Source organism: Spermophilus citellus (genome assembly GCF_964194105.1).
Source record: "Spermophilus citellus genome assembly, chromosome: 14".
NCBI classification, from domain to species: Eukaryota; Metazoa; Chordata; class Mammalia; order Rodentia; family Sciuridae; genus Spermophilus; species Spermophilus citellus.
In genome coordinates, this window is record NC_138194.1 from 63,900,014 (window position 1) to 63,921,362 (window position 21,349).

The 21,349-nt window shown below is 39.9% G+C and overlaps 2 protein-coding genes across 3 annotated transcripts in view; both read right to left on the reverse strand.

Annotated features, from left to right (window-relative positions):
- TP53INP1 (tumor protein p53 inducible nuclear protein 1) overlaps positions 1-21,349 on the reverse strand; it is a 182,652-nt gene that overhangs the window by 122,562 nt on the left and 38,741 nt on the right. The window lies entirely within an intron of this gene.
- Positions 1,063-12,163, reverse strand: CCNE2 (cyclin E2). The gene is made up of 12 exons (XM_081266133.1): positions 12,073-12,163; positions 11,100-11,137; positions 10,908-11,004; positions 10,768-10,821; positions 9,753-9,904; positions 8,760-8,895; positions 6,246-6,392; positions 4,799-4,894; positions 4,442-4,576; positions 2,419-2,530; positions 1,692-1,849; positions 1,063-1,211 (listed from the first exon to the last, which is right to left on the reverse strand). Exons 2-12 carry the CDS (start codon positions 11,111-11,113, stop codon positions 1,098-1,100), a joined length of 1,215 nt encoding a protein of 404 aa, XP_081122259.1. The 5' UTR covers positions 11,114-11,137; positions 12,073-12,163; the 3' UTR covers positions 1,063-1,097.

Here is a 21,349-nt window from a genome sequence, read left to right on the forward strand (position 1 = left end):
GGAGAAGAGATTCACATTAGGATAATGCTTTAGTAATTAAATCGACTTTTTGAGGCAAAAGCTAATTTAAGGTAAGTAGTAGCTAGTCTATATACAGCAAGTTCTTATGTCTTTTTAATAAATAGACTTGTGGTATACATTTAATATTTTTCTGCCTTAAGAAAATAAGTGTTAATCTTTATCATTTTGATGCTGTCCTTATCTCATAATGTAGGAATTTAAATTGGACCTTAACAGTTTTATAAACATAAATAAAGCCTTAGTCTCACTAAATTTAAAAAAAAAGCCTTAGGGATACCTTAGAGTAATAAAGTGACTTTCTCATATAAATAGTTTGAAAAGGTACTTAAGACTTCACCCAAATTGTGATATACAGAAAGGTCATTATAAAGCAACCTATATATCAAGATAAAGCTCCAAGTAGGAGCCACAGCATTTATCTTATTTTTAATTTCTTTGGTACTCCCACTGTTTAGAGCAGTTTAAAACATCCTATTCATTGAAGCCTTATTGGTTAAAGAATATGATGGCAAGGCAAATAAGAAAGTTAAAAAACACATTAAATCTCACCATTTGTAAAAATTCAAGTTTTATAATAGTTTGCTACCACAGGTTTAGATAAATTAGTCACCTTATTACAAAACTAAGTCATGGTAAACAAGTTTAAATTTTATTTTCAAGAACCAAATTGCACTAGTTAAGAGTATAGGAATTTGAGAATCTAAAGCTAGATTCAGAATATTATATCAATGTACCCTTTAAGGTAGCACTTATCTAGTCCAAAACTGCAATGATAAAATTCCTTGTTTATCAAAATAAACATAGTAACACTGGATCCAAAAATAATTGTGGCTGGCTTCTCTCCAGTAGACTTGTGAATGAAGTCATCTTTGTAAACATGTTCAGCCTTCTTTAATGGCTAATATAGGAAGTGAATATCTTCTTTAGTGCCAATTTCAAGTGGTTTTTCAAAGGATGGCTGTGTCACTTCTGAATTGCCAAGGATAATCACAGCACTATTTTCCTGTAAAAACTTTAGTTCAGTTGTATGAAATTCTAGCAATACTTGCTCAGTTTCAATTTGTCAAGTAACTCCTTTAGTGTTTTCCTGGTGGTTTTTCAGTGCTCTTCGGTGGTGTCATAATGCCCCCATTGCACACTGGTGACAGCTGTCCCCCTTTTCTAAAGGTGTTTACATAATTTACTTCATCCTATACATGTGAAGAAATTATATAGTGATTAACAGCTAAGATAAAGCATTGATATAGTAAAACAGTCTAACCAGATTTCTAGTATCTTTTTGAGATTATTCTGACCAAATGCAATGGTCCTTTTATGTCTTTCAACTGTGAATTCATTCTGAAGGTTCAAAAAATGTTCTTGGGTACTAGGGATTTAACTTAGTTTATCATTGAGGTATATCCAAGCCCTTTTTCATTTTTTATTTTGAGATAGGGTATGCTAAGTTGCTAAGGCTGGCCTTGAATTTCTGCTGCTGCTTCCGAGCTGATGGGATTGCAGGCATGCACCACTGTGCCTGGCTAAAATAATTTTATTAACTTCTCTACACTCTGAAAACATGGGGCCCGTTACTTTCTCTTTATAACCGCTGAAGTTGCATTCCATAGTATACTGTCAGTTTCAAGGCTTACTAGATAGCAAAATCAAAACAAAAAAACCACAAGACATACCAGCATAGCCAAATAATTTGTATGTGTCTGGATATTATGTCTGTCTTCCATAGGTATCTTCTTAAAAGTCTTTAGCTTCACTGGACTAGTACTTTTTACTACACTGACAAAAGGCACCATCCAGTCTACGCATTCTGAGATGATGTCCCATTCCAAACCTAGATTGAAAAAGTTGGAAAATTCAAGGCTGTACATTATAAAATTTCTTATATATACCTAAAGTAGTTATTTAAAAAGTCATTTTAAAACAAAATCAGTAGGTCAAAACAGATTATCATGCTCAGACTATTTTTTAAATAATATAACTAATTTTAAAGGGACTTTAGATCAATTTTAACCAGTGTCTTCTACATATGAATTTGTAAATTTTTTTAAATTATTTTTTAAAATAGTTTTTAGTTATACATGGACACAATATCTTTATTTATTTATTTATTTAATGTGGTGCTAAGGATTGAACCCAGTGCCTCACATATGAGAGGCAAGTGCTCTGCCACTGAGCCACCACAACCCCAGCCCTGAATTTGAAACTCTTAAATTCCAAAGAACTCTAAAAGCCAAACTATAATTGTGTTGATTCATTTCAAATGGACTTAAATTTTATTTGGCCTTTGTGAGTTGTGGAGACTCAGTATTATAAAGTATTTCTAAGAGAGAAAGATAATCACTAAACTGCTAACTTTGGCAGAAGTTGTGAACAGGTAAGAAGAAAAAAATTGTGTCTTACCTGAGGCTTTCTTAACCACTTCAATGGAGGTAAAATGGCACAAGGCAGCAGCTGCCAGTATTCTGTACTGGAACTCTAAGGAGTCAATGGCTAAAATACACAGATCTAAAAGCTAACAAATGAAAAAAGTATAAGTAATTTAGGAGAAGGATGAGTACTACATGTTACTACTAAAATCAGCTAACATTTTTTAGGGTATATTGGATCATATGCCAAGAATTGTTAAATTGCTTAAGGATTAAAAATAATAATAATAAGTTACCATCCTGAAGGAAGTCAGGTTTTGGGGTAGTAGGTCAGGGAGTAACTACTAGAGTAGGAAAGGACTGTTGTGCTGCAGTATGATGGGAGAAAGGGCATTTAATCCAGATTGGAAAAGGTAGTAAAGACTTCTGATGCCTTACATGACTGACTTAAAGAGGGTAGCTGGGAAGATTTGAGGTAGAATAATGTGACTTGGAACTGAAGTAGTTTGGAAAACCAAAGGTGGAAAGAAATAGGAAGTACTTTTCCTTTATTTCTTATCCAAAAAAGGGGGTAGCTAGAGGTCCAAAGGTGGATAATTAAATCTACTTGAAGACTTTAAGTCACAAAAGTTACATTTCAAGAAAGAAATCTTCAACTGCAGCCAACTGGACTGAATAGAATGCAACACGTTTAAAAGTTACAAAAAGGCACAATCTAGGCAGTAAGAGAACTGAACAAGTAGTGCAATATTTGTTCAGAGGGCTACATTTCAGAGGTTTGAGGTGATATGACAAGTTCAGTAGAATAAAACTTTTAGAAATGAGTTAGAAGTGAAATATCACCACAGACTAAGCACTGGAAGTACTTGGGACCAGAAATGTCTTGAATTTCAGATTTTTTAAAAAAGCTTTTGGAATAATTGTGTGTATGTATGTGTGTGTATATATATATATATAAAGTTCATTTGTTTTATATATAATACCTTATACACATAGCCTGAATTTTTTTAAAATATATTTTTATTTGTAGATGGACACGATACCTTTATTTTATTAGCTTATTTGTATGTGGTGCCAGGGATCAAACAACTCCGGCCCCCATAACCTGAATTTTATGTTTTTGGGGTGCCTACAGTTTACAACCTGTTATGAGGTCAGTGTAATTTTCCACTTGACCATATCAACATTTAAAAAATTGCTAATTTGGAGCATTTCAGATTTTTGGATTAGGGATCTCAATCTCTGTTATGTACCTCTAGATATATCTATCAGAAGGGCTTAGCTACCTATGAAAATCTGAGGTACTGGGAATTGACTGAAAAGTAAGCCTTTCTTAGAAACTGATACGAAATAAGCCAATTCCACCTATATTGGTTGTCTAATTTTAGTATTCATAATGTGCTTGTTAGATTTGACACAAAATTTAGCCCAGGTAACTCAATACTCATCCCAAATCCACTTTGATTTCTATTCCATAGGTAAGATTTTCACATCCTACATAGAATTAAAAAATGATTTTCTTAACTACTGATACTTCAGCCTTAAGATATTATTTTAAGCAATAGGCAAGAAAGACTGGGATACTCCTCCTCTAGTACCTTTGTTAGACTATTTGTTATATGCTGACCTAGGAAAATTTAGTTTGCAAGTTTTAGAAAAAGATCCTATGAATAAGTCTGATGAAATGTAACTTAAATAGATAACATGTGCATTCAAGTATACAGCAAACAAGAGAATCATACAGAATAATTCCAAAATATTATAAAGTTAATGACAACTAGCTGAAAAGTGCTTTTCATCATTTGATATCAAAAAGATGTATTTAACTCTATTTTAGACTCCTAAAGAATGAAAGTACTTGTGAAAGTTTAAGAACTTTGTTGTCTAGAATTATTAAACAACAAATATTGGGACATAATTTTACATGTCCAAAATTTTGTTGTAGTCAAGAGTATTTAAATATGCCAGTATTTTGTAGTGTAATCTATTTAAGACTATATATACTTTAAACCTGTAATAAAAGTAACATTAAATATATTCAATAACAGTGTAAATACCTGAGCTATTTGAATGAATGTTTCCTGAGAATACTGAGGTAGAAGAACTTTAGGAGCATCCTTAAGAGCATCAACTTGGAGAAAGAGATTTAACCAGGAGATGACTGTTACAGGACAAAGTTCCCATTTTAAAGCCTGTTAATGAAATTTTAAAATGTCCATTAATGAATGTACATACCTATGCAGAGGTTAAATAAATTTCCCTCCCAGCCACAACTGTTTTGTTTTAATGTATTATTAGAACAAGATGCCTTGTTCTAATCTAATAATACATCTAAAACCTTAGTTTTGACTACTTATAGTATTCTGAAATAGTTACAAAGTCACAACTAGAAATAAGGACATAATTATTATTACCTTTAATATAACGAGTTCCATCCTTAAGATATCCTCTTCACTGCAAGCACCATCAGTGACATAAGCAAACTCTTGGAGTTTTGGAGCATAGATTTCCTTTAAATTAGAATTTTTTATTAGACCCAATTGAGATTGATACTAAAAGAATTCTATAAAAACCACATACAGGCTTCAGTTTTAAGAAATTCACAAAGTGATTATAAATCTTAGTAAAATTATTCTATAACTCAATCTACCTTATTTTTCATATCTAGGTATCTAAATTGGTAACTGTTATCAAGATTTATTTTCTTAGAATTGACTTTGAATTTTAGTTGATAAACAACTAGAGTATCTTAACCAGTTGTTTCAGTTAAAAAAAACAAAATCCTGCTGCACACAATGGTGTATGCCTATAATCTGAGCTACTTAGGAAGTTTAGGCAGGATGATGACAAGTTAGAGGCCAGCCTTAGCAACTTAAGTAAGAAAGATCCTGTTTTAAAACAAAAATAGCTGGGGATGTAGCTTAGTGGTAGAGTACCCCTGGGTTAAATCACCAGTACCACACATACACAAAGCTAAACTTGTTTTAAGATTGCCTAGTATATTGGTCTTATCACACACTTGTGACTTTGTTAAAGCATGCCCAAGCCCTGCGTTAAATCCCTAGCACCACAAAAAAAAAAAAAAAAAAAAAAATTGAAGTTTGGCTGACAGGTCTTACTTAGCTCAGAGAAGATCTGGAATAATCAAAGGATTAGAAGAGTATCTATTGAGACTTGCAGGTTTGAAGCCAGCCTTGGCAATTTAGTGAAACCATGTCTCAAAAATAAAAAATGAAAATGGGCTGGAGATGTAATTCAGTGGGAGAGCACTCCTTAGGTTCGGTCCATAGTATTGAAAAAAAGTTGAGGTCTGCCATATAGGACAGGTTAAATATCGGGTTTCAGTCTAGAAAGACACCTCAAATAGTGTGATTTCACATAAGAACAAGTTGAGTGATGAGTTGACTACAAACTGATGTGCCAAATTTGGCAGAACTTGGGAATAGCCCTTATGCTCAAAAGACACAGAAGGAAAATATAGTTTAGGAAATTATATGATCATTTCTTTCATTTGATTGGCTCTTTAGTTTTCAAAGACCATTCTGTTGCAACCAAATGCCATAATTATGTGTATAAAGACAGCATTGATATCTCATTTGGCAGAATAAGCCACAGAACATTTCACCTAGATACTAATCTCAAGAGTCTAAATGAGAGACTTAAATAGGCTCAGACACCACAGAAGAACTATGATATATTTTTTTTTCCAATTCTGTCATAATGTTCAGAAAATGTATTAAAGAACAAAACCATTCACTCTAAAGAGTAAATATAAAAAATTATGGTATTCTCTGGGATTCATGTGTTAACTGGAAAACAAGTTTGGGATCAATATATTGTGGATGAACTTTGAGAACTCACCTCAAGTTTGGAAGCAATGAATAATGAGGTAATTCCAATAAGTTGAAGCATATTTTTGTTTATATCCTTTTGTGTCAACATAAATCTATCAAAAAAATCTTGAGCAAGATAAAATGTTTCCCTATGAAGTGTGTATACTTCACATACCTAGAGAAAGAAAGAGTCCAAACATTTCATTGTTACTCTCATATTTTCTCCAATTTAGAAAGTCATCTCAGCATACCAGACTGTAGAATGTTTTTAAGCCACATTTTGCTTTTTAGTACCAAAGATAGGAGAGAAAAAAATTTAACATGTACTAATAGGATAAACAAGCCTACTATGGTTCTTGTTTACTCTTCAGTACTTTTATAGTTTTTATCTTTTTTTAGTACCATAGATTGAACCCAGGGGTCCTTTACCACTGAGCCACATCCTCAACCCTTTTTTATTTTTCTAACTTTTGAGACATAGAGTCTTGCTAAGTTGCTGAAGCTGTCTTTGAACATGGGATCCTCCTGCCTCAGCCTCCTTGAACTGTTGGGATTGCAAGCATGTGCCACCATACCCAGCTTTTATTTTTCCTTCAGTTATTTTTCATATTTTACTGCACTGGCTAATGGCTAAGAGTCTAGAACACTGAGTAACACTGGTGCTAAGCAAAAATCTTTTGTTTCTGACTTCAATGGAAATTGCCAAATGTTTCACTGTTGATACTACTAATAACAACCAGAAACATTGCCATACTTAAAGGGAGGTAACTCCATAAAGTAGGTGTTGTGATCTCCATTTTAGAGATGAGAAAATGAACAGAAATATGAATTCCTAATAAACAATGACTGTTAAGGAAATCTCTTATTCTTAGCTCACTCCATCCCCCCTGCCCCTTCTGGGGAATGAACCTACGGGTGCTCTATCCTGGGCTACATTCCCTAGCATCTTTTATGTTTTCACTAAATTGCCCAGGTAGCCTCTCCTTTCTCAGCCTCCAGTTGCTAGGATTAAAGGCATACACCACTGCACCCCTTGTTCATTACCTATTTTAAAGTCAGGAATGGATGTTGAATTTTGAAAAAAATTTCTTGCATCTGAGATCTTAAGCTTTTTCTTATTTATACTATTAAGGTAACAAATTAATAGATTTTTTTTCAAATGTTAATCATCTTTACATTCCTAAAATGAAAGAATGTTATTAAGACAGATTTTTAAACACTGTTGGATTTGGTTTTATGTTTGTAGGGTTTTGTATATATGTAATTGTATTTAAGGAAAAATAGGAAACACTGGATAGAACAGTCCAACCACTGATAAAAATCAGTATAAGGTAAAAAGTAAAAACATTAACTAGATGCTCAAAAAAAGTCAAACCCTGGCTGGGAGTGTAGCTCAGGTAGAGCATATGCTCCAAGTGTTCATTGTCTAGCACCAAACATGAAAAAAAAAATTAAACCCCAACAACCTAACTACCTTGCTAGGCATGGTGGTGCAAACCTATAATCACAGCAACTCAGGAGGCTGAGGCAGGAGAATGGCAAGTTGGAGGCTAGCCTCAGCAGCAACATAGTGAGACCCTGTCTCAAAAATAAAAAGGGCCAGGCACAGTGGTGTAGGCCTGTAATCCCAGTGGCTTGGGAGGCTCAGGCAGGAGGATTGCGAGTTTAAAGCCAGTTTCAGCAATTTAGCGAGGCCCTAAGCAACTCAGTGAGACCCTCTCTCTAAATAAACTACAAAAGGCTGGAGATGTGGCTCAGTGGTTAAGCGCCCCTAGGTTACTCCCCCGCTCCCCCAAAAAGGTCTGGGGTATAGCTCAGTGGTACAGCACCCCGTGTTCAATCCCTAGTTTACAAAAACAAACAAAACACCAAACTACCTTATATATATTCACACTATTAAAATATAATCTCTCCTTGAGTCAGAATAAGGAAGATAACCTGACGTAAAAGAACATTTTGTAGTTTTAAAACTTTGCTGTTAGCTTCTCAAATCTACTTTGCCTTGTGCTACTCCAAACATCCTAGTCTCTCTCCTTTAGATGCATCTTTTCTAAGATTACAGGGCAAATATCTAAGGATTGGAGGAAATCAGTGCCATCAGTGTCACGAACACAAGTACTCATTTATAATAAGTTTAGATTGCCCAGAGAAAGGGAATGGGCCTAAACAAGAGAGAAAATGTTGTCACAGATTTATAGGGATTTCAGGACACAACAATATACACCCAAACCAGGAATTCTGAATTGGGTTTGGGTTGTATGTAGTGGCTGTGTCCTTCCAACTTTATCCTTTGTTTTGGTGCTGAGGACTGAACCCAGGGCCTTGAGCCTGCTAAGTACATATTCTACCATGAAGCTACACCCCCAGTCCCTGAATTTACTGATACGAAGTAGTTTTATTTCACTTTGGTTACTATCAACTGTAGAAGTACCCCCTAAAAGATGGCTTACTGGCAATGGATAATATATCCTGAGGGCACATTTACCTTTAAACATTTTTCCATTATACAGAGATAAAAGCAATTTATTTTGCTGGAACATACCTCTAAAAGCCAGTCTAGAAGTATTGACCTCATCTGTGGTTCCAAGTCAGAATGTAGAACTTCAAAATGCTTGTCATGAACATATCTGCTCTCTTTTTTTAGCATGTTTAGCCAGACCTCCTTTGAACATCCCCAGCTATGGGAAGGGGGAAAACATAATTTAAATTATGTGATCTAAGCAATATACAAACTCTGTTTACATAGCATAAATCTAACTTTCAGTTAGAATCTGAAAGAAGCTCTAATTTTAGAAAAAGATTTCTACCTTAATTTTTAGAAACCATTTCTTTTGAATGAGAAATAAAAGCCTAAAATAATCAGTAACTTAGATTATGATCATGTAAGTTGATAATTTTCAAAGAATGCTTTTTCATTCCACTTATAAAAAGGGTACTGTTTCAGATAACCATGTTTTCTGAAGAGCAATTCTAAAATGCTAAATATTAAAAGCATATGAACACAGTGAAGGCAAGTCTTAATAGCTGCAAACAGATCATCAACAGTAGAGTCACCTACAGTTGGGGAAAGGTAGGACAGAGTTTAGGGGAGGAGGATTGATGTGTTTAAATATCTGATTTCATGAATTTGCTTATCAAAGTCAAACACAAGTTACTACTCTATGTCTTATGTAGGCTGTACCTCTTAGTCATACTCATGGACTAGAAAAAATTAAGTATAGGCCTTACTAAGCTCGGTAAGCATACATCAATTGAAAATGCTGTCCATGTTAAAATACTTTCATCTTAATTTAGATAAATTCCATTAAAATTCAGTTCTGCCAAGTTTGATAGTATTCAGGAAGCAAATGAAAATAATTTTATAGAATGAGTGTTTTAAATACCCATGTCATTTGCAAATAGCAATACTCAGATTAAAATATGTGAATTATTAATCAAGAAAGCAATTTTTGAACAAGTTTGTTTTATAATAAAGGCAAAAGATAATATATGACACTACTCTGTACAGTTTAATCTTTGCTATAAGTTTTCTTACCTTAAATCTGGCAAAGGTGAAGGATTAATAAAAAGATTTTTAAATCTGTAATTTGTAAATCTGGAAAAGTCACTTGTTTCTATTTCTTTGTGGGGTGTTTCAATGATAATGCAAGGACTGATTCCCCCGGATAATACAGGTGGCCAACAATTCTGTCATTAAAAGAAAAAGAAGATCTATTTGTGTAACAGGAAACCTTAGCTTTTGCCTGGATCTTTCATAAATGAAAGTTAATATTTCTAAACCGTTTGTAGTTTCAGCTGACATAGTTGACAGTTAGCTAATCTGACATTAATATTTTATAAAAAGCTATAAAACTCATTTTGATATTCATAACAAAGTTTTAGATAAAATATAGTTCTGGTAATACAAGACATAAGGTATTGAAAGAGTAATAACAAAATGCTTTTGTAATATAAGACACCAGTTACTTTGAAGGTAAGAAGCAAGAATACCTTTTTAAATTAAAACAACAAAACAGCTCTTTTGAAGTTAAGCCTTTCCCATAATTTAGAATACTTAAAGGCAGAAACCTTAAAAATGGAACCGAGTGAAATGGATCACTTAGGGGACCCTTTCTCCAATAATGCTGGTTTCAAAGGGAATCACTGTCTCTAAGGCTGTCCATATAACACATAGGAAGAAGAGGTAGCAAAGGGCTGGGTCCCAGGCTGTCAGTGATCTAACATTCTATTTATGCCAAAGCAGCAGCTATTAGGACCCTTTGCTACAGTATGAGAGGGAACAAAGAACAGTATATCAGGCAGATTAGGCGGGCCCTGGTGCACCAGTCAGCTCCAAGAGGAGGGATTTACAAAAAGAAACCAGCTGCTTTAAGGCAAATTTACTGTGCAGCTGTGGTTGAATTCGGGAACATATAAATGTCCTTCCTTGCTGGCCTCCGGGGGCATTAAAGGTAAAAATCTTTCTATTGCAAAGCAATAATACCATTCTACTCATTTGTCCTCTCCTGCATTTGTTTCTCCCAAACCCACCCAGTCCAGTTCTGCATTACCCTAATCTCATATTGATGTTTCTTGGTGACCTCCTCTCTTCTTTTTTTTACATCCTGAAAAATAGAAAAGACCATTGATTGGTAAGCTAAGGTCATAGCAAAGAATTTCCTCCCTCCCTCCTTCTTTCCTCTTAACTCACCTGTGCTGTTTTTCTCTTCTTGGCCTGGATTATCTGGATTTCTTGGGGAGAGTCTGGCTGGCTGGGCTGAGCATGCTGCTTAGCTTGTAATCGGCTACTGTAGTGAATTTTTAAAAAGGAAGTTTAATTAGTAAGTCATGTGTTTCAAAAGTAGCAGCTAATTTTGAAGCATGTCTCTAATACAAATATTACCTGCGTCTTGACATTCTTTTTCAGGTGTATGAAACCTCCTGAAGGAGTGGGGGTAGAAAAACCAGAGTTAAGTACACCGTCATCCATATTTTCCAAGTGCCCATTAGAACTGATGCAGAGGTTAAAGTTAAGTTCTTCAGAAGGCGGCCTGGGTCATTTTACCATGCTGTCTTCTGCACTATATTAGTTATCCCATAGTAATTAATTTTGCACACATTTCCTGAACTGAATGTACAGCCAGAACGCGAACGTCTTCAAAAAATTTACAAAGCACCTCCAGCACCTTAAAAGCACAGGGTGGCAGATCTCCCCCAAACGAGTTTTTCTGGGTCCTCCACCCTCTCCCCGTATATCCAGAGTGGAACTGGGGCAGCGCTCCCACATCCCTCTCCCGTCCTGGACGGACTGCGCCGAGAGCGGGTTGTGGAGGCGAAACGCAGTGGAGAAGCCGGTTCCGCGCCAATTTGGAGAGCGGCAGTGGCGGGGAAGCAGGGGGCGGAGGGAACTGAGACTGGTGTCACGTCCTCCAGTCTCCTTTCCCTCCTTCCCAAACCCATCAGGCTCTGCCCGCCACTTGGAGGGGCACCAAGATTTTAGCTCTAGCTGGTGGATGGAGGGAAGGAAAAGGAGTTTAAAGAAAGGGTGAAATGGGGCAGGTCAGTAACTTTCTCCCCGTGAAGGGAACCCAGATCCCCATCCTCTCTCCCACGAAGAGCTCCCTAAATGGGGGTTGGATAGAGGAGCCCATGGAATGAGGGATTTTGCTGTGGCCTCTGTTAGGGGCTGCCTTCCACTCCACCACCGCTTCCCCATCCCCTGCCAAGGGTCCTGCCAAGATCGGAACTCGGGGGCCCATTCTCCCCATTCACCTCGTTTTCTGCCTTCCCACCTCCCCTCCCTTAAGGCTCCCGCCCGTAGGGTGTCCCAGGCTTTCTTTCCTCCAGCATCCCCCCTAAACCCAGCAACTCCTCACCGCCAGCCCGGCTACCGCTCCGCTCAGCTGGCGCCGGCGCCAACCCAATATATAGGCCGAGCCGGGCCCGCCCCGCACGCATGCGCCTCAGACTGACACCTCCGACTGCGCGCTCCCCTCCCCCGTCCGCGCGCGCGCCCCTCCCGCCTGCGCACCGCGCCCTGCCATCAGTGCGCGCGGACGCACCGCGAATGACTTCAGGGTTTGCTCGCTTAGGCCGGCGTCCCACGTTCCCAGCGCTCCACTTCACCTGCCCGCGCGGCCGGAAGGCAATCAGGAGTCTCGGAGAGGCTCCTCCTCCAGGTTGGCTTCCAACCGCTTGGCTCTCGCATCTCCCGCCAGTTTGCTTCTTTCCCCTCCCATTGTAACTCCCGAATCTTGGAGACTTCGAGCGGTTCAGTCCCGGCGTTCACCCAGGGATAGGTGACTTGGGTGAGCACAGAATGGCCATGAGGTGGCCAACCTCTGTTGCGCCCTGGTTGTCCCGGCAGGGCCTTAGAAAGCCAAGTCTTTCGTGGGAGACGCGGGGACCAGGAGGGCCCGCCCCTCCGGGAGGAGCAAAGCTTCGGCTGACAAGCTGGCCAATGGGAGGCGAGAACTACTGCACAACGTGGAGCGGCTGCAGAATGTAAACACAGCCCCCGCGCTGCGGGCCACGTGCGCTCTAGCGCGCCGCAGCTTCTGGCTGACGCTGCCATCCCATGCGGCCACACTCAGGGGAGACTTCCCCAGCTTGCCGGCTAAGGTACGTATCAACCCTAACTTCCCGGTTCCTGCTACGCCGACCCGGTTACCCTCTCCGAGGGTGGGATTCTTTCCCAGCAGCCGCCCAGCTCCTACCCTGCAGTTCGAATCCCGCAGTCCCCGCGCGGGAAACGCTGGCGCCACGCTGATTCTTTCTTTTCTCTTCCTAGCCTTCAATGCCAGGGCCCCGAGGGCAGAACCCCTCTCTGGAGAGATTAAGAAGCGTTCCTCATCCCCACGAGTGTTGTGGCCCTCCAAGAACCCAGCCGCGGGGGGGCGAACAGCTAAAACCACGTGCAGGCCCCTGGCCCGCCCGCTGCGTCCCGCCCCGCCCTGCTGCCAGCGCGCCCTGCGGAGCCCGCGCCAGCCGCCTGGGCGGGAGGGAGCCGCCCAGCGCGCTAATGGGAGGCGGCGAATCCCGCTCATTTCCTTTCCTTTATTCCTATATTTAAGTTTATGGGTCTCCTAGCTACTTCTCTTAGCGCTCCCATCCCTGCGCCCCCTTGCACTTCTCCGATTCGGACATGCAAGTCTTGCGGCGGGAGACAGTTCCCGGAACAAAGACCTCTGGGTCAGAGGAGCCGTTTGAAGGCTTCCTGGAACCGTGGCAGCTTAAGTTGCAAGTCAACTGGGCGCTTTTCTGTCCTGGCCTGGATGAGTCGTGGGAGAGAGCAGAGAGAAGACCCCACACACGATCCCCGCAAAAGCCTCTCCAGAGACTGACCTAGAGGCGGCCCGCCAGAGGGACCCTGGCTCCCAGTCCAGGCTTTTTTTTGCTGCTCCGCTCGTTAGGGCCCCAGATCTTAGAAACCAGCGCTTTTGGGGCAGGCAAAATCGTTTCTCACAGTTTCCCTTTCGATTCCTAGGACAGTCTCATGATGCTAGCCAAAGAATGATTTCCCTTCCAATTTTACACGGAATAGCCCTTCCCAGGTTGACATAGAAACAAGAAATCCATGCTTTGTCTGTTTCAAGAAACTTTATATCATTCATAATGCTTATGATGGCTCCCTTTTGCAGTCGCTCAAACCCTTTCCTATGTAAAGTTTAGCAGTCTAACTCATGATGTCAGAAAGGGAGGGTGTCTTCCAACAAGTATGTTTTAGTCCAGTATGAGCAAAACTGGTGACCTGTATGAGTGAAGTTGATCATTAAAATATGCTGAAAACCAGGGATGTCATTAACATTTGTGGGATTAATCTTTGAGTACTGTGTGCCCAGCACTGGCATACACTAAATTAATTGTAAGCAAGGCATTGTTATTAGATATGTACTTGGGTCATATCCTTGACTATTATATGAACCAAGTGCAATTGTAGTAAGGAAGAAATTAAAGTGGTCCCCAAACAGCTTTGTAAATGAAGGAATGGGGTGAATGCTACCATTTTATAAATACCTGGTTAGTGGACAAGTGGGTCTGTAAAAACCATGGGTTTTCAGACCAACTAAATTCCAGTCTTGTGCTGCTGCAAGTTACCAATCCCTCTAACATGGGTTTTCTCTAGAAAAGTTGTAAGGAGGCATTCATCTCAAAGGTTATTTTATTTGTTTGTTGCTTTTTTTTTTTGGAACTAGAAGTTGAACCCAGAGCTTTTTGCAAATGCAAGGCAGATACTTTGCCACTGAGCTACATCCCAGCCCTCAATGGTTATTTTAATGATTAAATTTAATAATGTACATAGAGACCTCCCTATGTGTACCTGTCACAAGGTATGGATGCTCAATAAGTACTAGTTCTTCTTACTCTTAACTTCTCTTATCCACCTCCCCTTACCAGTAGAAATTATAATTCAGCATTCTGAATAAAATAGAAAGCTGAGTTATAAAATTTATGTTTCCCAGAATTTTGTTCATGTAGTTATCCTTTGTTGGACACCTACTGGGAGGGTCATCCTTCAGTATGTCATCTGTTTTATAATTTTATGTGCGCATTTTTTGACTTCCTCTTTTTCCAGTCATCCCAGTTTTAAAATTCACCTACTTTGAAACATATGAAATTCCTTTATACTTTTTAATAATTCTAAAAATTTTGGCTTTTTCTTTCTTGTACTGGCGATTGAATCCAACACCTTGTGCACGCTAGGCAAGTGCCCTACCACTAACCTACATCCCCAGCCCTTTTTATTTTGAGACAGGGTCTCACTGAGTTGCCAAGGTTGACCTCAAACTTGATATCCTCTTGCCTCAGCCTCCCAAGTAGCTGAGATTATAGGAATGTACCCCTTTATCTAGCCAGAAGTCTTGACATTTTCTAAAGTATATTTTTCCTGTTGTGTATGTCCTAAAATACCATGGCAAATAAACTCTTGACCTCTGTATTGCTTCATTTGCACAATGCTTTTTAATTCCTGTTTATTTTTGTGAGGGTGATGGTAAGATTTTTTTTGCGGGGGGGGGGGGGGGGCGGTGGTAATAGTGTTGGTGCTGGGATCAAACCCAGGAACTCTGAGCTACATCCTCAGCCTTTTTACTAGTTTTTGATTAAAGATAAGCAGCTAAATTGCTGTGGCTGGCCTGAAATTTGTGATTTCCCTGCCTAAGAATGTCTGGGATTATGGGCATGTACCACTCTGTCTGGCCCAGAAATATTCTTTTTCTTTTCTCTTTTATTTATTTATTACTCTAATTTGTTATATATGACAGCAGAATGCATTACAATTCATATGACATATATAGAGCATAATTTTTCATATCTGTTGGGTGTGTGGGAGACTCCCCCTTCTTGGAGAACATCTTGGAATCCCTTACCCCTCCTGCTCCTCTCCAAAGGGCGCCAAGCCAAGAATGCCAAATTCAAAGGTTTCCTCCACCAATCCCCGCAGGACACAATGTCCGCTTGCTGAGTTACCCTACCAATCAGCACCCACCATGTCCCCTGTGCAACCCTTCTTTAGCCGAAGCTTGTAAGCACATGTTCCTCTCTCTTTCTGCCCCCCTCCTCTTCTCTCTGCTCTCTACTTCTCCTTTGGGCAGCCCCCAATAAAATCTCTTGGTTGAATCTCTGTCTTGGGTGAGTCACTCGCCTTTCAATATCTTTGGTTGTATACAAAGTAGAGTCACACCATTTGTGTCTTCATACATGTACTCAGGGTAATGATGTCTATCTCATTCCACCATTTTTTTTTTTACCCCCGTATCCCCTCCGTTTCCCTCCCACACCTTTGCCCTATCTAGAGTTCATCTAATCCTCCCATGCTCTCCCTCCCAACCCCTCCTTATATCAGAGAAAACATTCAACATTTGGTTTTTGGGATTGGCTAACTTCACTTAGTGTTATATTCTCCAAATCCATCTAAATATGGAAATGCCATGATTTTATTCTCTTTTTTTATTTATTTTTTTTAGAGAGAGAGAGAGAGAATTTTTAATATTTATTTTTTAGTTCTTGGCGGACACAACATCTTTGTTGGTATGTGGTGCTGAGGATCGAACCTGGGCCGCACGCATGCCAGGCGAGCGCGCTACCGCTTGAGCCACATCCCCAGCCCCTTATTCTCTTTTATTGCTGAGTAATATTCCATTGTGTGTATGTGTGTGTGTATATATATATATATATATCACATTTTCTTTATCCATTCATCTACTGAAGGGCATCTAGGTTGGCTCCACAGTTTAGCTATTGTGAATTGTGCTGCTGTAAACATTGATGTAGCTGTGTCCCTTGCAGTATGCTGTTTTTAAGTCCTTTGCGTATAGACTGAGGAGTGGGATAGCTGATTCAAATGATGGTTCTATTCCCAGTTTTCCAAGGATTCTCTGCTTTCCATATTGGCTGCACTAATTTGTAGTCCTATCAACAGGGTATGAGTGTGCCTTTTCCCCCCACATCCTTGCCAACACTTATTGTTGTTTGTATGCATTTTGACTGGAGTGAGATGAAATCTTAGACTAGTTTTGATTTGCATTTTTCTAATTGCTACAGATGTTGAACATTTTTTAATATGTTTATTGATTGATTGTATATCCTCTTCTGAGAAGTCTCTATTCGGTTCCTTGGCCCATTTATTGATTGGGCTATTTTTTTGGTGCTTAGTTTTTGAGTTCTTTATATACCCTAGAGATTAGTGCTCTATCTGATGTGTGGAGTGATAAAAATTTGCTCCCAAGATGTAGGCTCTCTATTCACCTCACTGATTGTTTCTTTTGCTGAGAAGAAACTTTTTAGTTTGAGTCTATCCCATTTACTGATTTTTATTTTAATTTTTGCATTATAGGAGTCTTATTAAGGAAGTAGGGGCCTAACCGACATGATGGAGATTTGGTCAGCCCAGAAATATTCTTGAAAGAACAGATTTAACCAAAAAAAAAAAATCAAGCTGGGTGTGGTGGTATGCATCTTTCCCAGCTATTAGTGAGGCCAGGGTGGGAGGATCACTAAAGCCCAGAGGTTTGAAACCAGCCTGCACAACATAGCAAGACCCTGTCTCAAAACAAGACCAAAAAAAAAAAAAAAAAAAAAAAATTCAGGCTCAGCATACCCGTTTCTTGCTTCTGTGCCTTTACTATACCTCCTGTGTGTAGTCTTTGTGCTGTGTGTTTCTGCTCCTCACAAGACTCCAGCTAGGTCTTGGACTTTTTGTCATCTTTTTATAGCTAGTACCTCACAGTTCAGAGGCCTGCAGAATAGATGAATGCTGATTTGAATCATGCATGGGCTACCCCATAGTAGAACTTTGTCTCCAGAGTAGAGGGACAAATGAGAGATGACGGAATTAGTCCCAATGAAAAAATCAGGATTCTTTTTTCTATTAACAGACTATTTTTTAGAAAAGTTTTACAGAAAAGATGAGCAGATGGAACAGTTTCATCTGCTCTTGTTGCCTTTCATACAGTTTCCCCTATTATTGACACCTTGTATGGCCCTTTCATTACTCTATGATACATTTGTTATTAATGAATCAGTGTCGATGCATTATTTTTTTTTAAAGAGAGAGTGAGAGAGGAGAGAGAGAGAGAATTTTTAATATTTATTTTTTAGTTCTCGGCGGACACAACATCTTTGTTGGTATGTGGTGCTGAGGATCGAACCCGGGCCGCACGCATGCCAGGCGAGCGCGCTACCGCTTGAGCCACATCCCCAGCCCCTCGATGCATTATTACTAACTAAAATCCATACTTTCTTCAGGTGTCTTTAGTTTTTACATAATATGTTTTTGTCGCTCCATGTTGTCATCCAGAATACATTACATTCAGATGTCATGTCTCCTTAGGTTCCTCTTTGTGACAGTTTCTCAGACTTTCCTTGTTTTTGATGACCTTGGAAGTTTTAAGGAGTGCTGCCAAAGCAATTTGTAGGCTGCCCCTCTTTTGGAATTTGATGTTTTTCTCATGTTGGACTGGGGTTATGGGTTTAGAGGTGGAAAATCAGAGGTAAAGGACCATTGTCTATCCCCGCCCCACCACCACCACAGTATTGGGTATTGAATCCAGTGTGCCTTACCACTGAGCTACATTCCAAGCCATTTTTTTTTTCAATTTATTTTTTGAGACAGGATCTCTCTAACTTACCAAGGCTGGTGTCAAACTTGTGAATCCTCCTGCCTCAGCCTCCCCAGTCAGTAGACTGTAGGCATGTGCCACTATGCCCTGCTATAGTACTATTTGCATCACCTTGAGTTAAGGGTAATGCATATCGTCATCATGATTTATCGCTGTTGCTGTTGACCTTGCTTACCTGGCTGAGGTAGTGTTTGTCCACTTGTGCCATTGTAAAGTTACTCTTTTCCTCCCATTCTATACTGTGCTCTTTGGAAAGAAGTCAGTGCCTAAGTATATACTTAAGGAGTGGGGGATAATGCTTCTCCTTCAAAGTGAAGTGTCTGCATTATTTGAATTTCTTCTGCATTAGAGATTCATCTCTTCTGTTTAACTTGTTCAATCGTTTATTTATATAAGTATGCACTGATGGATATTTACCTTATACTTTGAATTATAATTCAATATTTATCTTCTTGTTCAAATTTTTCAAAGCTTTGGCCATGGTATTTTTAATCTTTTATATTTGATTTTTAATAGTTACTTGTGAAACTGATTTGAGGCTAAGCAAAAATGAATCACGCCTGTTGAGAATCAGTGTTTCTCACATAAGAAAGGAATAAAACACTTTTTCCCATTTAATAAAACTTGTTTATAACCTGTGCTTATCCAAAACACATCTGAAGAGATAAAAATCTAGCCAGCTGTGGTAGTGTATGCCTGTTATCCCATGGCTCAGGAGACTGAGGCAGAAGGATCCCAAGTTTGAGACCAGCCTCAGTAACTTAGAAAGGCCCTAAGCAACTTAGCAAGATCCTGTTTCAAAAAATAGGACTGGGGGGTGGGGATGTAGCTCAGTGGTAAAACATCCCTGGGGCTCAATCCCCAGTACCAAAAATGAATGAATAAGTATGATATAAATACATATTGTGTGTGTGTATATATTTTTTATTATACCAGGGATTGAACTCAGGGGCTCTTAACCACTGAGGCACATCCCCAGCTCTGTTATATAAATATATATACACATATATGTGTGTGTGTGTGTGTGTGTGTGTATCCTCTTTTTTTTTTTTTTTTTTTTTGGTGGTCTCACTGAATTGCTTAGTGCCTCACTAAGTTGCTGAGACTGGCTTTGAACTCACGAATCTTCTACCTCAGCTTCCCCAGATACTGGGATTACAGGCATGTGCCACCACACTCAGCTATGTATTTTATTTTATGTATAAAGGCATTTTATTTTGTATAAAAATCTATCCAGATTTTAGCAGTGGATTACCAATTTTTTTGGAGGGGGAGAGGTACCCAGGATTGAACTCAGGGGCACTCAGTCACTGGGCCACATCCCCAGCCCTATTTTCTGTTTTTAAAATTTAGAGATAGAGTCTCACTGAGTTGCTTTGCGCCTTGCCATTGCTGAGACTGGCTTTGAACTCTGAATCTTCCTATCTCAGAACTGTACCAATTAAACTGTCCCTTTTATTGCCTCATCAAGTGCATTCTTAAGTGAAACTGCTTGTTTTGTTTTTTAATTGACAGTGAATGGCCGTAAAGAATATGACTACTGGGAAAGTTTGCTTTGACTTTTGCCAAGGCACCATTGTTTCTACATCATCACAATAAATGTTAGCATAGTAAAAAGGCAGATGTGTTAATCTTATTATTAAAGAAAATAAATTTTTTAAGATCGGTTTGACTTTACAGTTCATCTGAAAGAATCTTTGAGTTTCCCAGGAGTTCATAGAACATGAGAACTGCAGATGTAGTTGTTCAAACCAGAATTCTAGGACCCAACACAGTCACTCCTTTATTCTATTTTCTGGGCTCCATAATCACGGTTAACATTTCTTGAGTAAGGCAATGTGCTGTACTGAGCCCTGAGCATTAACTTCTTTAGGTCCTCCCCCAGTGCTGTGAGACAGGAGCTGTTACTGTCATCCTGTTTTATGGATGAGGGAGCTAAGGCACAGAGGTAATTTGTCCAGGATCCATGGTGGAGTCCGACTCTAGTGCCCCTCCAGTTGTCACCAAGTCATTTTTCTGTTTCCAAGTTATTTCCAGATTAAACTTCTACTCTCTCTGCCTTTCTCATTGGCTTTCCAGATAGGTGTTGCCCCTTCCATTTGGCTTTCCAAACACAGATCTGCCCATCCTGCCACCCTGGTTAAAACCCATCTGTGGGTCACCTCTGGCTAAAGGTCAAAGCCTCTAGCACACAAGACCTCTGGCACTGGGGAAAGCAGTCTAGCCACATGCTGTTCTCCACACCCTCTACCTTTCTCACCTTTGGACTTCAGCACCGCACCCCTCATCCTTCCCACCTCCACTGCCTCCCTCAGCTAATCCCCATTTATCCATTCATACCCAAACACATACCCTCTCCTCTAGAAAGCTGTGCAGCTTGCCCTAAAATGGGGACTTATCCTGTACAGTCCTCCCTTCTGGACTGCCCTGGCCTGGTTGTGAGAAGCTGCTGGGGGGAGGGACTGTCTTTTCTTATTGCAGGCCTTGGGGGCTAGCTGACCCCACCCCGCTTGTGGGGTAGGAGAGGGGCAGCAGAGGTGTGCACACTGGGGTTGGCCGTCCTAACCAGATTCCAGCTAGCACCTTAAAGGGCTCATCAGGTCTTTCTCTGTAGGAGCAGAGAGGCTCTTGGCCTCTTGGGACTCCAAAAGGATAGCGTCGGGAAGTGGTCTGGCTTTGCAGAGCTGTCTGTGGCCACAGCACCAGAAGGAAGGCCCTGGAGAAGGAAGCCTGGTGGAGCTAGAGCACACCTTAGGGCGGGTCCAACTCCCTCCATAGTGAAGAGGAGTAGAGGAAACCAGGGTAGCATTAGAAATCCAGGAGCTCTGGGTAGAAGTTGATGCAGGCAGAAGGGTGAGAGTGCTCTGGGCAGTCCTCCCATTTACCATAGGGGACACTGGCAGTTAGCAAGGAATCACTGCTATCCATCCAGTTTACATCCCATAGGGTGAGGACAGAATAAATGTGCAACAGTTTATTCTTAAGCACTACAGAAAAGACAGAATAAGGTGCTGTGGTTGAGGAGAGCCGGGTG